Raw genomic sequence first — 16,827 nt, 5'->3', positions numbered from 1 at the left:
ACAAATTCCATAGCTCTATTATACTTTTTCTGCCCCCCACCCCCTTTTAAATCCTGATGTTTCCCCAGGGTTCCACCCCCTTTTAAATCCTGATGTTTCCCTGGGGTTCCATCCTCTGCGCTCCTCTGACTCTACACACCCTGCTGCTTGAATTCAATAAAATGCCATGATTTCCTAAGTCTCCTATTTCTTATGTAAATTTTTCTGCCTTCGGATTATCATCTGTGAATTATCGATTCAGTTGCTTAAACCGGAAATCTTAGTTTTCTTTCTCACCCTCTACATCCATTTGATGGCCAGGAAAATTTTATAAAATAAGTAAATACCAATTAAATCCACCCCTCTCCATCTCTCTTTTCATTGTTCTTGATCAGGCCCTCAGACCTACGCAACAACCCCTGACTCTCCAGTTTTGTCTCTCCAATCTTTCTTCCACATTAAGTAATTGTTATACACGAGTTCACATCCTTCAGAAGCTACCTTCTCTACTGGATAAAATCCAGACTTCTTAGGGTGAGTCATAAAGCCCTTGAGGACCAGCTACCTCTACCTTTTCACCATCAACTCCACCCACTTGTCTTTAACTTAACTCTTTCCTAGCATTATATTTTACACAGGGCAGGCATTCTCCTGGCTTCCGTAAATAGGCTGTTTTCCCTTCGCCTGAAATGCCTTTCTCTGACCTGTCCACCTTCAAGATGTGGCCTCAGCGTTATGTTTGCTAACAAGCTTTCCTTATCTTCTTTTTCTTAAGCTCCCCAACTTGGGCACCTCTCTTGTTCCAATGAAAACTTGCACTTAACCTCTCTATGATTATGAACCATACTGTAATGTCTGTGTCCTTGTCCCACTTCATGAACTAAGATCCTTTTGAGGAGTAAGACTTAGTCTTACTTAGCCTTGTAACCCCAGCACCTTGCAGTGTCTGGCATAAATTAAGTATCTAGAAAATGTTTGTTAAATCAACTGGGCCCAGAAACCTTGTGCCTATAATTTCAGAGCATATCCCTTTACCAAATACTAAAATAATAGTTTATCAGCATTTCCAGAGATAGACAGGCAGTAATTTCCTCCGTGGTTTGCTGTGCAATAAGGATCAGAATGTGATAATTGCTTGTGAACTGAAAAGTGTATTTTAACTAAGAGTTCATTGAAATTTTTTACTCCTCATCAATTGTCAGCAAATACTAAACATTTGCTAGGTTCTAGGGGGTTGGGCTAAATAAGTGAATAAGACAAAGATTTCTGCCCTCATGGAACTAATATTCTATTGGAGTTGGGAGGAGGCACCTGTTAAAAGGTGACCATATGACTTGCGGCAGTGAGGGGGTTGCAATTTTAAATATAATGGTTAGGATAGGCCTAATAGAGGAAGTGACTATTGAGCTAAGATTTGGAATGGGCAAGAGTTAGCTAAGAGGATATCTGGGGGAAGAGGCTTGCAGACAGAGGGAATGGGTAAGGCAAAACTGATGCTCAGTGTCCCCCAGCCTGTACAAAGAACAGTAAAGGGGCCAGTGTGGTTGGAGCAGAGTGAGGGGTGGGGGCGGGGAATATAAAGTCAGAGGAAACAGGATGAGGTCACATAGGGACTTGTAAGCTAGCATAAGGACTTTGACTTTTACTCTGAGATGGAGAACATGCTTTAAGCAGAGTAGTGATCCAGTCTTTTAAAACAGTCACTCTGCTGTGTTGAATATAGATAGCAGGGGGAACTTAGAGGCAGGGAGACTGACTGGTAGGCAGGCTTCTGTGGCAATGCAGGTGAGAGATGATGGCTTACACCTGGGTGGTAACAATGAAGGAGTAAGAAATGATCTTGTCTTCTCTCCTTTTTTTCCCCTTCCATTCTCTATTAACCTTTATTGAGCAAATAGCAGGCATTATCTTGCTCTTGGTGAGCAAGATTAACAGTCCCTATCTTTACAGAGCTTATCCTAGTGAGGGGAAGACAGACAATAAGAATGTGAATAAAATAACATTGTGCTGAGATGCCTGAATACATTAGAATATTTTAAGAGTGAAGGAGGTTAGAGGAGGGCTAACTAACTTCCTTTGGCTAGGGTAGTTAGGTAGTCTGAGAAGGGAACATTTTGCTGAGAACCAAAGAATGGGAAAAAATCTAGTAATGCAAAGAATGAAAATGGGGAGGCTGGGGAGAGCATTCTCCATACAGGGAGTGTGTACGAAGGCCCTGTGGCAGGAGTGAGTTCAGTATTTTCTGGGAACTGAATGGAGGCTGGGGTGTAGACCCAGGGAGCCAGGGAAAGAAGGGCATGAAGTGAGGGTGAAGTAGGTGACTTTAAATGCAGCAGGAAGCCAATGCCCCTTGTTAGGCAGGGGAGAGACAGGACATTTTTCAACATCATTCTGGCTGTTAGGTGAAGAGTTTATCAGAGGGGCAACAGTGCACGTGAGTAGCAGCCCAGTTAAGAGGCCATTTCAGGCAAGTAACACAAGATTGGTAACTTGGACTAGGGTAGTGGCAGTGGAGATGGAATGACCAGGATTTGAGAATATGTTGGAGGCAGAAATGTCAAGGCTTGGTGCTGATAGATGGATATGAAAATGAGGAAGAGAGAGGAATCAAGGTATTAAGGTTGACTTGTATTGAATTTCTGGCTTGAGCATTTAGATGGAAGGATGGTGATAGCTTTTACTGAGATGCAGATGGCCTTTAAAAAAGAAGAGAGCTCTATACCCCTCACAAAATAGAAGACTTGGAGGATGGGAGCAGTTTATGAAGTGGGGTCATCAGCTCTGGGAGTGTAGGAGTGGGGAATGTCAGAAGAGAAAGAATGTATAAAAATTGTCAGAGGTTGATAATGCAAGCCACTAAAGAAGCATGCAAGGATCACCAGCCAGTGCAGAGCACCCTTTGAGGTTGGTGATCATTTTTAATCTGTTTAGAGTGAAAGTAGTCAATTTCATTATTTGGTTGGATTTCCCTCAATGAAGTTCTCTTCTTCACTCACCTTTTTTCTGTTTTCTTTCTTGTAACTATCTGTAACTTGGAAGTGAAATCTACATTTTTATTATTTATTGAAAATAATCCTAATGTTTCCTTACGTCGAAATGCCCATTTCTTCTCAACATTTCCTAAGGCTCAAATAAGTATTCTCTACTTGTCAAGGAGTGGCTGCCGGGAACACTACTTTCAAAGACGATAATCTGCCTTTTTAACAATCCAAATGGCCGTTAATAGTTGAATGAATAAGTTGTAGTATACTATAGGGAATCAAAGTAAAGAAGCTAGGATCCACAACAATATGGATGGTTCCTACATAATATTGAAGAAGTCACAGAAAAGCAAATATATGATCCTATTTTTTAAAGAGTAAAAAGTAAGTAAAAGTCAGAAGTTATTTTGGAGTAGAGAGGCAATGAAAGGGGGCTTATGGGATGGTGGTAATGTGTCTTTTTGACTGAGGTAATAAACAGTGTGTTCACTTTATGATAATTCATCATCTGACCCTGATGATTTAGAAAATCTCTAGTGTAAACAAACTGAAGGTTGCTGGAGGGGAGGAGGATGGAAGGATGGGGTAATTGGGTGATGGGCATTAAGGAGAGCACTTGGTGTAATGAGCATTGGGTGTTATATGCAACTAAGGAATCACTAAATTCTACGTCTGAAACTAATAATACACTATATGTTAATTAAATTGAATTTAAATAAATTGTTTAAAAAAAATCCCTGGTGCTTATTCTACTTTAATAAAATAAAACAGCCTATTAGGCAAACAAGGGCTACACAAGATATGCAAAATTGCCTTTCTTTTCGAGAATGGGAGAGATGTTTATATAGTCGTTTGATCTCTTCATTTGCTACCTTACATAAATATCAAAAATGAATATATGCCTTAGCTTTATATGACCGTTTAAGGGAATGAAACTAAATAGGGGTAAACTGAGGAATGTTGAAGTCTGTTGGTTTTCAAAGTCTTAAGAGGCCAAGAGCTAATTCACTTACTAATAGACTTAAGGAAATAGATGAATACAGTTTTTAAGGAAAAAAGAAAATGTAACCCTTGACATTAAAAGGATAAGTTTTGTAATAATTACTCAAGAAGGGTAAACTTTGTCTTCTTTTTGGATAAACTGGAAAAAAACAGGCCACTTGTTTTGATGTAGGAGAGAGCTAAGGACTAAAGATGTTTTAAACTCACTAATATCTAATAGTTCAGATTTTAATTTATATCCAACTATGCTTTCTTTTTCTCTGTAAACAACTTTTATTAAAAATACCCTAGCGTTCATTGTCTCTGGCCCTCATTATCCTTATCTGTAGAGAAAAGCTGTGGACTAAGTGAAGAATTCTTAATTTGGAATCCATGAATGGCCAGGTCTTTGAATCCTCTGAAAATGAAAGAAAATTATACATACGTGTGTGTGTGTGTGTGTGTGTGTGTGTGTGTGTGTGTATATATATATATATATATATATATATGCATTTTTTCTGGGGAGTTATCTATAGCTTTCATCTGGTTTCCTAAGGTCCCTTCCAGTTCTAATAGTCTAGGATTAGTGAAACAAAGATTAGAGTAATTTTTATGTAGATATAAATTAAAGGTTTTCTCTAAGACTGATTAGAAGGATTAGTGTTTTAATCTGAATGTCAGGTATTACTTTGTTTTTTTAGAGATTTATTTACTTAAAGAGAGCAGAGGGAGAGAGAGAATCTTAAGCAAGCTCCTTGCCCAGCCTGACACGGGGCTCAATCTTGAGACCCTGAGTTCATGACCTGAGCCAAAACCAAGAGTCGGTCACTTAACTGACTGAGCCACCCAGGTGCCCCATGAATGTCACGTATTTTTAAATACCTTTTCAAAAATTTATTTTTAAACAAAATTCAAACTGTTAGATGCCAGTGAGTTTGTCAAAACATCGTTAGCCTTTAGCCCTCTTCTATGTCACATGTTATACTCCCCTCAAAAGGCCTACAGCTTAATACCACAGTCTGAAAGAGAGTAAGGACAGTGTCCAAACATGTTCAGTGTTTCCAACTGGGTGTTTACTCCTCTTGTGCACCCTTCTGGAACATGGAACAAATCAGAGGATGCAGGTGGATGAAGATAACACCTCAAATTTGCTTGTAGGCAGTATATCAATGCTTAAAACAAATACTGATGCCATGAAGATGGTCTGGTTCTGAGAGAATAACAAAAGCTCAGTGTTTGTCTTTATTTCTATAATGGTATCACCTCCTGTCAACAGCTCTTAGAGCCCACTGGCCTGGTCCTAGGAAACTCTTTAAGTCTTAGGGCCATAAAAACTTGAGTGCCCTTTCCTATTCTGACCCATTCCCAGGTTTATGCATTGCTGTTTAGCAAAAAAGAGCCTGGAGTACATTAGTACATTTAGTGTTTCAAAGAGGAGTGAGGGAAGGTGTTGGTGCAAACATAAGGGCACAGATTCAGAAAAGAACATTTCAACATCACAAGAGAGGATAAAAACCATACAATCATTTCAATAGATGCAGAAAAAGCATTTGACAAAATACAACACCGTTCATGATAAAAACCCTCAACAAAGTAGGCCTGAGGGAACATAGTTTAACATTAATAAAGACTATATATGAAAAACCCATAGCTAATATACTCAATGCTGAAAAGCTGAGAGCTTTCCCCCTACAGTCTGAAACAAGACAAAGATGTCCACTCTCACTTTTATTCAACATAGTAGAAGTCCTACCCACAGCGATCAGACAAAAAAAGAAATAAAAGGCATCCAGGTTGGTAAGGAAGTAAAATTTCCACTCTTTGCAGATGACATCACAAGTAGAAAACTTAAAGCCTCCACCAAAATACTACTAGAACTGATAAATGAATTCAATAAGATTGTAGGATACAAAATCAATATACAGAAATCCATAGCATTTCTATGCACTAACAATAAAGTAGCAGAGAAATTAAGAAAACAAATCAATTTATAAATGCATCAAAAAGAATGAAATGCCTAGGAATAAATTTAACCAAGGAGGTGAAAAACGTGTACTTTGAAAACTATAAAACATTGATGAAACAAATTGAAGACAACACAAATGGAAAGACATTCTATGCTCCTGGATTAGAAGAGCAGTATTGTTAAAATGTCTATACTGCTCAAAGCAATCTACAGATTCAATGCAATCCCTATGAAAATACCAACAGCATTTTTCACAGAACTAGAACAAATAATCTTAAAATTTGTATGGAACCACACAAGATCCCGAATAGCCAAAGCAATCTTGAAAAACAAAACTGGAGGTATCACAATCCCAGACTTCAAGTTACATTACAAAGCTATAGTAATCAAACAGTATGATAACCGGCATAAAAATAGCCACACAGATCAATGGAATAGAGAGCCAAGAAATAAACCCACAATTATATGGTCAATCTTCAAAAAAGGAGGCAAGAATACGTAATGGGAAAAAGTCTCTTAAACAGTGTTGGTAAAATTGGACAGCTGTGTGCGAAAGAATGAAACTAGACTCCTTTATGTCACCATACACAAAAACAAATTCAAAATAATCACAGACCTAAACATGAGACCTAAAACCATGAAAATCCTTGGAGAGAGTAAGCAGGTGGTAATCTCTCTGACAACAGCTGTAGCAACATTTGTCTAAATAGGTCTCCTAAGGCAAGGGAAATTAAAAAAAAATAAAAAGAGGGGCGCCTGGGTGGCGCAGTCGTTAAGTGTCTGCCTTCGGCTCAGGGCGTGATCCCGGCGTTGTAGGATCGAGCCCCACATCAGGCTCCTCCGCTATGAGCCTGCTTCTTCCTCTCCCACTCCCCCTGCTTGTGTTCCCTCTCTCACTGGCTGTCTCTATCTCTGTCGAATAAATAAATAAAATCTTAAAAAAAAAAAAAATAAATAAATAAATAAAAAGAAAAAAACTATTGGGACTGCATCAAAATAAAAAGCTTCTAGAGGCAGCTAAGGAAACGATCAACAACACAAAAAGAGAACCTACTCAATAGGAGAGGGTATTTGCAAAAGACCTATCCAATAAGGAGTTAGTGTCAAAGATATATAAAGAACTTCTACACTCAACACCAAAAAAGCAAATAATCCAATTACAAAATGGGCAGAAGACATGAACAGGACTTTCTCCATAGAAGACATCCAGATGGCCAACAGACTGAAAAGATACTCAACATCACTAGTCATCAGGAAAATGCAAATCAAAACTACAATGAGATATTACCACCTCATACCAGTCAGAATGGCTAAAATAAAAAACCCAAGAAACAAGTGTTGGTGAGGAGGTAGAGAAAAACGAACTCTCTTGCACTGCTGGTGGAAACGCAAACTGGTGCAGCCACTGTGAAAAACAGTATGCAGTTTCCTCAAAAAATTAAAAACAGAATTACCATGTGACCCAGTAATTCCACTACTGGGTATTTATCCAAAGAAAATACTAATTTGAAAAAATAAAGATATGTTCACTGCAGCATTATTTACAATAGCTAAGATATGGAAGAAGCCCAAGCATCCACTGATAGATGGATGAAGATGTGGTACACACACACACACACACACACACACACACACACACACATAAATAATGGGATATTACTCAGCCATAAAAAAGAATGAAATTGTGCCATTTGCAAAAACATGGATAGATCTAGGAGGTATGATATTAAGTGAAATTAAGACAGGGAAAGAAAAATACCATATGATTTCATTCATATATGGAATTTAAGAAACAAAACAAACGGAGAAAAAAGATAAAGAAAAAACCAGACTTTTAAATATAGAGAACTTATGATGGGTGAGGAGATGGGTGGGGGGATGGGTGAAATACGCGAAGAGGATTAAGAATACACCTATCATGATGAGCACTGAGGAATGTATAGGATTGCTGAATCACTATATTGTACACCTGAAACTGATGTTAACACTGTAAAGTGATTATACTGGAATTAAAAATTTTAAAAAATAAGTTATAAAAAAAGGGTAACGTTTCAGTTATCAAATATATACTCAAAAGAAATAGGGGTGGGGAATCAGGGTATAAGCCTAAATTTGAATTCCAGTTCCACCTTTATTACCAGAATAGACTGCCCAGATTAAATAATTTTCCTCAAAAACAAAAACATTTCTACTTTTTCAGTTTAAAAATATCTAAGCATAATTAATTAGAAATGTGATGAGACAATGAACGTCCATTAGTGAAAAAGAGTCTTCGCAATAATTATTTTGAACACTATTTTCAGGAGTTCTGAATTTTAAAGCAAACAATATTAAACAGGAATATAACACAAGTTTAGTTTTAGATATGTTGTTTTTATTCAAAAGAATAACTGCTCAAACAACCTAAGTCACAAAGTTTGTACCAAACCACCAGTCCACTGAAACAGCCCTTTGAGGTTTGTATCCACATAGCCACAGGGACTGACAAAGTCCTTTCGTCCCTTGTTGCTCTCAAATGCTGAGGACTGTAGTAGCTGAAACCACTGTTCTAGTGGACAGTTAGAATAATTGTTTCCACCATCTTGTTCCCCACAAGAGCTGCCCAAAGTTATCTTCTGCTCCTGAGGTTGGACCGTCTGTTTTCGTGAAAGTTACATATTGCAGTTTACAAAAATCCAAATTGTTCCTTTGATTTATATTATCTAACCGAATCATAGGAGTATTACTATGATATTTAAAACACTGATCGATTCTACTTGCTTTAAATACTTTCTCAGATCCCTTTTACGTTTATTATCAGTGATCAGTGAAGATGACATAATAAGCAGGCCTAAAATTCTGAGATGTCCATATGTTCTTTTCAATTTAATAAGACTTCACATTATATAGTGTTTTTGTATGTTACAAAAGTTGGTACAATACACCTCCTACTGGGAAAGTCTTAGAAGGAATTCCAAATATCACAGGAAAATTGTAACTAGAAACACGACACTTGGAGCAGAATACATGCAGAGAAAATTAAATCCTTTCAAAAAAATGACATTGCTGTAGCCCCACACCAAATTTGTAATTGGCGAAAAATCTGTTTCTAGTCTGGTAAATGGTGGTTTAACAAAGTCCCGACTCATTAGCTTTTCAACTTGGTGACTGCAGCTGAAATGTTTCTATGAAGCATGCCACCATATTGGACATTTGATTTGGAAGTGTAGAATCAGAATTCATGAAGTCTTGATATGTAATCTTTCTAGACCTTTCCTCTTAGAATCACCTAAGTGCTGCTACTCCAGTGTGTTCTGAAAGACTTCCCAAGGATCCCAGTTTCTCTCCTGCTTCCCCTCTTCAAAATAGCCTTCACATCAATTGAACCCATACTAAGGAGCTTACTAAGGGTCAGATACCTGTTCAGTCACGTATTTGTGCATGGCTTCAGACCAAACTCTGACCTGTAACATACGGATTTCCTCTATGAAAAGGAAGGCAATGCCTTGCCCCTTCTTCACACAACTGTCCTAAGGATAAAATGTCAAGTATGCGAGAAATGCTTTACTTATAATGTGCTATATTTAAGCATTATTGTTTTTCTCTATGACAAGCAACAGCTTTGTCCTACACCCAAATTAGAAAATACTGTTATTGATACTTCATTCAGCATTTCATTAATTGAGGACTAATCTGATGAACTTGAGAGAACGTGATCGATTTGGGTTTTCTCTCCCTATCAATACATAACAAGGCTCACTAATACATGAATGGACAGTATGACCATCAGTGACTGCAAGGTGACAGAGCCAACACGGACCCCTTGGCATCGATTACCCTGCTGTCCAGTTCAGAGACGAGCAGTGCCAGCTGAGGGAGTTAGGATTTCATAATACCTGTGGTTTTGATTCTTCTAAAACAGAAAACTGCAGATGAGAGCATTACGCTGTAGCCATCAAAAAAAGATAACTTTCTTATTGAATTGCCTCAGACAACATTTGCTCATTCTGTTAGACCTGAGGAATCTGGGCTATATGCTGCCATCTAGGGACAGTATTACAAAAGTTTTCTGATAAGAGAAAACAAAATTTGTCCATTCTTTTGGTATAGCTCACCAGTAATTTCTCTTGTCAAATTTAAATAGCGTTCCTATACCCCTCCCAGGGTCTATGATGCTCATTGCCATGAAGAATCTACTTTCCTCAGAAATGCATCAAACTACTATGTGTTTGCAGTATCACAGAAGTTCCTGAAAAAAATTTCCTTTTACAAGTTACTTTTATATATTATTCCTATAAAAGGACCCCCAAACTCTTGTTTAAACGTCACAACTGAGAAAATCATGTGTGCCGACTGCAGATAAATGTCTTGTACCTTGTTAATTCTTCCATTGATTAAGAACTGTCTTATAAACCAGAACATGAAATCAATTATAAACCCCAAGTTCCTTCTTTTACTTTTAGCTGATAGCAAAGAATTATATCAGGATGGAAAAGCACAATTGCTGCAAGTGCCTAAAACGTAGCTAGTACTAAAAGACACACTGACTTCCCCCCAATATTGTACAACATTTTATTGTAACAAAAATAATTAGATGCATCTCACAGCAATATATTATCACGTAGGTACACACTGAGAAGGATAAATGGGATAAACTATAAAACAGTATCTTACTATACATCCAATTAATCTGAGTAATTTTTGGAAAAAGAAAAAGATATAAAATCATCCCTTTTTATATAATTCTATATGTTTTCCAGAGACTTTATAGACAACACAGAATTAAGATATAATTGTAAATTATTATAATTCTAGCCTTAATATTAGAACCTGTAATGTACAAATTCCAGTCATATCTCGCTGGCATTCGCCAAATGAAATCAAATGTTTGTCATACAGCGGTTTTAAGCTTGTACAATAATATTCCAATGCCGTAGACTGCCATGGGCCCTTCTGTCTGGTTTCACACATTAGCCGAAAGATTTTAGTAAACTCACATTTTTTCACCTGTTTAGTCTCTGTGTTATCACTTCGCGATACATAATAGAGATGTAGATGAGCAACAAGAAGATGACAAAGAAATCATCTAGAAAGCCTAGAATTCCAAACAAGGCTTCAGGTACAAAATCCAGGGGTGATATAAGATAGAAAAAAGCTCCCATTAAACAAAGTATTATCCTGATGCGGAACATCCAGAAAAGGCCCCCAACTGAAAACATTTCCCTGAATGCATGCCTCAGTAAAGTGGGTAGATCCATAATTCTTTCCATAATCTGGCAGGGGGAAGAACAAAATATGATTTGTCATCTAACATGTCAGATATCAAAATAATATATTTTTCTTATGATGTGCAAACTCAGTTAACATGAATTAAGGAGTTTCACATATTTTCTAGTCATGCATTTTATTTAAAAACATCTTTGATAACTAGGTTCTTATAAAATAGATCTTACTGCAGATAACTGAAAGGCAACTAAAATATCAACAAACTTAAAATATAGGATATAGTGAGGCAAAACTCAAGTCCTCTCTAATTTGAATTAGTAAATTAAACCAAATGAAGCACTTAAGTGTATATAGGAGTAGAGCCTGAGGCTCGAGCTGGGTCTGGGTTTAAACTCGAAGTCAATCTCTGAGTGGTCAGGTGACCCTGGGGAAAGTTTAACCAAACTGAGATCGGGCAACAACTAACCAAGTATGTGTCACAAGGACTATTAAGAACTAAAAGAGATACTGTATACAAAAGACCTTTATAAATTGCCAGACAATATACAAGTAGTCTACATTAAAGACACATTAACTTGGATGCCTTTGACAGTCTAGGAAGAGCAATGAAACGGACTCCTTCCTAGGATGTTTATTTGGCTTAGCTTGAGTTTAAGTGAATTACTAATTGCCACAAAGATTTCTGGAATGCCAGACTCTACCTTTATGAAAATGATTCAGTTTCTGAATATGTACAAAAGCATCAATTACTAGTTTTTACATAAATGAGCATAATTTTCATAGCTGAAAGTTAACAAATTACATAAATTTTTGAAAATTGAGGCATTCAGAGAAATTGGAACCCTCACACACTATTGGTGGGAATGAACAGCCTCTTAGGAAACAGTTTGGCAGTTCTAAATGTTAAACAGTTATCATAATATCCAGCAATTCCACAATGAGGCATATACCCAAGAGGAATGAAATCATATGTCCATATAAAAACTGGTACACAAATATGAATGGAAGTATTATTCATAATAGCCAAAACATATAAACAATTCAAATGTCCATCAACTGATGAATGGATAAACAAAATGTGTATATTACTTGGCCATAAAAAGCACTGAAGTTCTGGTATATATCACAACATGGATGAGCCTTGAAAACACTATGTTAAGTGAAATAAGACAGAGACAAAAGGCCATATATTATATGATCCCATTTCAATGAAATGATGAAATATCCAGAATAGACCAATCTATAGAGGCAGAAAGTAAATTAGTAGGGGGGATGGGACAGGAAAGGGGAGAGTGGGAAGGGATGCCAAAGCTTTTGGGATGAAGAAAATATTCTAAAATTAGATGATGACAGTAACTGGATTATATTTACTCTGAATACACTAAAGACCATTGAATTATATACTTTAAACAGGCTGCACTTTATGGTGTGTAAAATACATCTAAATAAAGCTGTTAACAAAAGAGTACTAATATTGTATGACCTTCAGCAAGTTAGTTTATCCTCTGCCTGCAAACTTTGCATTTGTTTTGGGTAGTCTGTTTGGACTATATGGTCCTGTGTCGTAGTGAACTACCATGACTTCTCAACATAACTCCTTTCACTATCTTGTTTCTCAGGGGCTGGTAGATACAGAGAAACTGGCCAGAGGAAGAAAGTCACTTCCTGTGGTCATTCCACTGGGCACAGTTCAGCTCTAATTAACAATCTGTATAATTACCATATGTCCAAGGTCATGAGTGCCAAATAAGTAGAGAGGGAAGTGGAGACAAAACTGGGAAGAACTAAGCAAGTGATAAGGAAACAGTTTTATAAACTCGACCAGATAATCTTGTAAATCCTTTTTGGAAAACTGGTCACAAAAAACCAAAATGGTCTTTTTAGAATCCGTTCCTATGTTAATTTTCTATTCTCTATGGGAGAAACTAACATGTAAAGCAAAACAGCTGCACAACTTTCACAAGACTATGGTAAACTATTTTAAATATTCTAGTAACCAGCCAGTATATCTTTTGAATACTTTCCTATCCTTTACCAGAGCTGTTTCTTCACTTCTCATATGGTATCACTTATACAAAATCTATAATAAGTAGACAAGAAGTATGAAATGGGTCATTAAGAAATGTTTGTATATTAATCTCAGTCTTACTCCAACTTTAGATGAGGCAGAATATCAAAGTAAGAGCTAAATGTGTCTATTACACTGTAATTTCATCACAGACCAGGACTTCTTACTCATCAAATATCTGACAACTACCAAAAATTAATAATTGAGCAATGATATGTTTCACACTTAGAAACAGGAATGAGTATCTTAAAATGATTTTTTTTTTTTAAGTTCAGTGGTAGGTCTTGACTTTGGAACATGCTGATTTTCAAAGAATCATCCTACAGATGTCACTGGAGGATATATAAGAAAAAAAATTGCTGGATGAAAAATAGCAGAAGAGGCCCCCAAATAACTGGGGAGGACAACAGTGATTGGATTAAGCTTTCTTTTTGTTTAAACATCTAGAAGATTTACCCGTTATCCACAAGTTGACACTGTATGCCCTTAAATGTACATGACATCACAGTATAAGAAATACGTGCAAGGAAGCACAAGAGCACACAAGTGTTTAATTTTAATAGCTTATATTCTTGGCTGAGAGTAGCAGTATCAATTCTTAAGGATAATTCATTAATTTATTCAACAAATATTAAGGGCCTACTGTATCCCAGGCACTGATACTGGCGATGAGAATATAGCGGTGAATATATAAGTATAGTCCTTGCGCTCATGAGGCTTTTAGTCTACTGAGAGAAAGATAATGAGCAAGATTTCAGTATGGTTTGTGACAAATGCTACAAAGGAACGGTGGGCAGAGGACAATGATAGAGAATACCTTAGTTGATCAGAGAAAGCCTCTCTTAGGAAGGTCTATTTAAGACCGACCTAAAGGATGAGCAGTCAGCCATGAGAAGAGCAGAGGGACAAGCATTGCCAACTGAAGGGTCATGTGAGAACTGAAAGGCGGCTGATGGAGGTGAAGCATTTTGGGTGAGACTTGGGAGGGAGGGCCCAGGTCATGTAGGGCCTTGTAAGCACATTGGAAGTTTTAAAATACAAGAATATCATGTCTTACTTATGTTTTCAAAATATTACTCAGGCTGCTGTGCAGAGAAAAAAGTCAAAGTGAAGAGGACACTTGCAGTTATCCTAAGCAAGAGATGACTGTGGCTTAGGCTAGCATGATGGCTACAGGCACAGGACAGTTTTATGAGCTAAAAATGACAGGATCTCCCCAAATGAGAAAAGAAATGATAGCATTTATTTATATATCAGATGAGCGGAATGAGGGAAAGCAAGAAATCAAAACAGCTGAGTAAGACTGAGAAAAGAATACACTGAGTTGAGGAGGGAAGCAACTCAGTATCGTATATACCATGTTTGAGATGCCTATGGACCATCCAAGTGGAGATGTAAGCAAACACTTAGACATATGCTCTACAGCTCAGAGGTCTAGGCTTTCCATATAAATTTGTACTTACAATACTGATTTTTGAAGTACATATTTAGTCATGCACACACTTCTAGAATTTGTTAGATTTTGAAAAAACTGGAATGAGCCAGTAAAATGTGACAGTTTTTAATCTACCAAACACCTTTTCGGGGTGGGGGGGAGGTCAACTGTAAAATTAATGTGTTCTTTAAAAATCAAATGCTTTTGAGTAACTAAAATGACATAACAGAAAACCTCCCCAACACCTAGATTTACTTAGGGAAACATTTCAAAGAGGCCAGGGTAAATAAAAAAGTGGAAAACACAACTATAGAACTCTCCAGTTCTCAGTTATAAGTTTCTCATTAGACAATCCCTATTTTAGATTCGCACAGGAGTCAATTGTTCTACATTTCCCTCCAATTTTTCTTTTTTTTTTTTTTTCCTGAAATCTCTCTCATAAAGACTTTTATAATGCTTTTTTTTTTTTTAAGCTAGAAAACTGTAGTCTTTGGGAAAGCTGTAACGGTGATTGACAACAACAATGTAGGTTGAAACTTTACCCAACACACAAACAATGAGATTTTTTATAGTCAAAGAATATTTGTCGGTAAATCTCACCTTACCAAAGAGAAGCATCATTATACTCTAACTTTGCACCTGCTATAACAATACTTACAGATCTGGGCTGCCCTGAGAATCTCCGGTTATAATCATTAATATCTTGACGCAATGATACAACATCCTGAGATTGGTCATTTTCACCAAATACTGTTAGCAGTAAAGTCACCTGTATATTAAAAAACAAAACAAAACAAAACAAACATTGTTATACCTTTCTGCAGCATTAATTGTTTTCATTTTGGGTTATTATTTAGTAGAATGAGAAAAGCTTCTAAATTTGTATTTCACTCATTTTATTTTTTTTTCACTCATTTCTTTTAATAAAGGCAACATGGGGAGGAAAGTAAGTTATCATTGCCTTGTAATAAAATCCAGTGCAAAATGTAATTTGAATTCCCATAAAATCAAATGGGTACCTCAACCAAACACTGTTTCTAATATTTTCCAGTTCACATCAGGGATAAAGTCAGTAGTTCTTTGTTTGGGCTAACAAATATTTGAAGATATAAGAATGATGAGAAAATATTCAGGAGAAAAGTAACATAAAAATATATGCTTATCATTGTGAGAGTGAAAAATTAGGGATTTCTTTTGTGATTAAAATCATTATTCTTCAACCTCACTGGTATTTGAAATATCTTTGAATGCTACCAACCATAAAAACAGAGATTAAGTTACGGCAGAGAACCACTCTCAAGCACCCATCCCTACTATCATCAAAAAAGGAAGTTCTTGATACGTAATATTTTTAACCTGGTTTCCTCCCTGGTAGAGGTAAGGACACACAAATGTCCCAGGACCACACTGAGGTAACCTGAAAATGATGGTATCTTGAAAAACAAGTACATTTTAAGATATATCAGTGCCTATAGAAATGATCACTGTACAAGGAGATAAAAATGGGAAGGAGCAGTGACAGATTTAGGTTTAAATTATCTAGCTGTTTTTATCCTTCCTCAGTTCAGCTGTAAAACCAGGACCTCCCACTACTCAGATGCTTTCCAAACAGCCAAAGGAGTGATGAAGAGCAGCAGGTCGTAGGAAAGCAGGTACAGCCTCTCTTCACAAATTTGCTAATAAAAATGTATCTTTAAATGAATAAGTGAGCACTTACTGCAGGCCAGGCACTGTGCTAAGTGCTACACAGACCCCAAAACTGAAGACAAAGCCCTGCCCCTTGCTGACCACAACACCCAAGACAGAAGGGGAGGCAGACCTGTTATAAGGCGCTGTGGTGAGGGTTATTATGATGCTTGGGTTATAAGGACTTCTGCCTGGGGTGCCCAGAAAGCCAGAAACAAGCTGGCCCTTGAAGTGCAGGTAGGGCCACTGGTATGTTAGTGTATGCATTCAGGAAGAGAAGTGGTGAGCATGTGAGTCAGAAGCCGCAGCCTGGGCACTATATCCAGGGAAACAGGGTGGGGAACAGGTCCCTACCACCTGTCCTACTTCCAGGATGGATTATTCTGTAGTTAGAGAACCAAAAGCTAGTATATAAAAACAATTTTATCTCTATCTTTCTAGACTAGCAATTTATGGGTGGGATGGTCAAAAGTGTATCACCTGCTAATACATATACACCCTATGAAAAGCCATGGTTAGAGCCAAG

The 16,827-nt window shown here is 37.1% G+C and overlaps 1 protein-coding gene across 11 annotated transcripts in view; it reads right to left on the bottom strand.

Annotated features, from left to right (window-relative positions):
• Window positions 1-8,259: 8,259 nt before the first annotated feature.
• RNF170 (ring finger protein 170) overlaps window positions 8,260-16,827 on the bottom strand; it is a 38,670-nt gene continuing 30,102 nt past the window's right edge. For all 11 annotated transcript variants that reach the window (XM_026485728.4, XM_044379288.3, XM_026485730.4 and 8 more), the window contains 2 exons: window positions 15,274-15,384; window positions 8,260-11,159 (listed from right to left, as the gene is read on the bottom strand). In XM_026485728.4, the coding sequence (XP_026341513.1) occupies window positions 10,890-11,159; window positions 15,274-15,384 (381 nt within the window). In that variant the 3' untranslated portion in view covers window positions 8,260-10,889. The remainder of the gene's footprint in view (window positions 11,160-15,273; window positions 15,385-16,827) is intronic.

The sequence above is a fragment of the Ursus arctos genome, unplaced genomic scaffold (genome assembly GCF_023065955.2).
Source record: "Ursus arctos isolate Adak ecotype North America unplaced genomic scaffold, UrsArc2.0 scaffold_27, whole genome shotgun sequence".
NCBI lineage: Eukaryota > Metazoa > Chordata > Mammalia > Carnivora > Ursidae > Ursus > Ursus arctos.
This window is presented reverse-complemented; position numbering and strand designations above follow the sequence as displayed.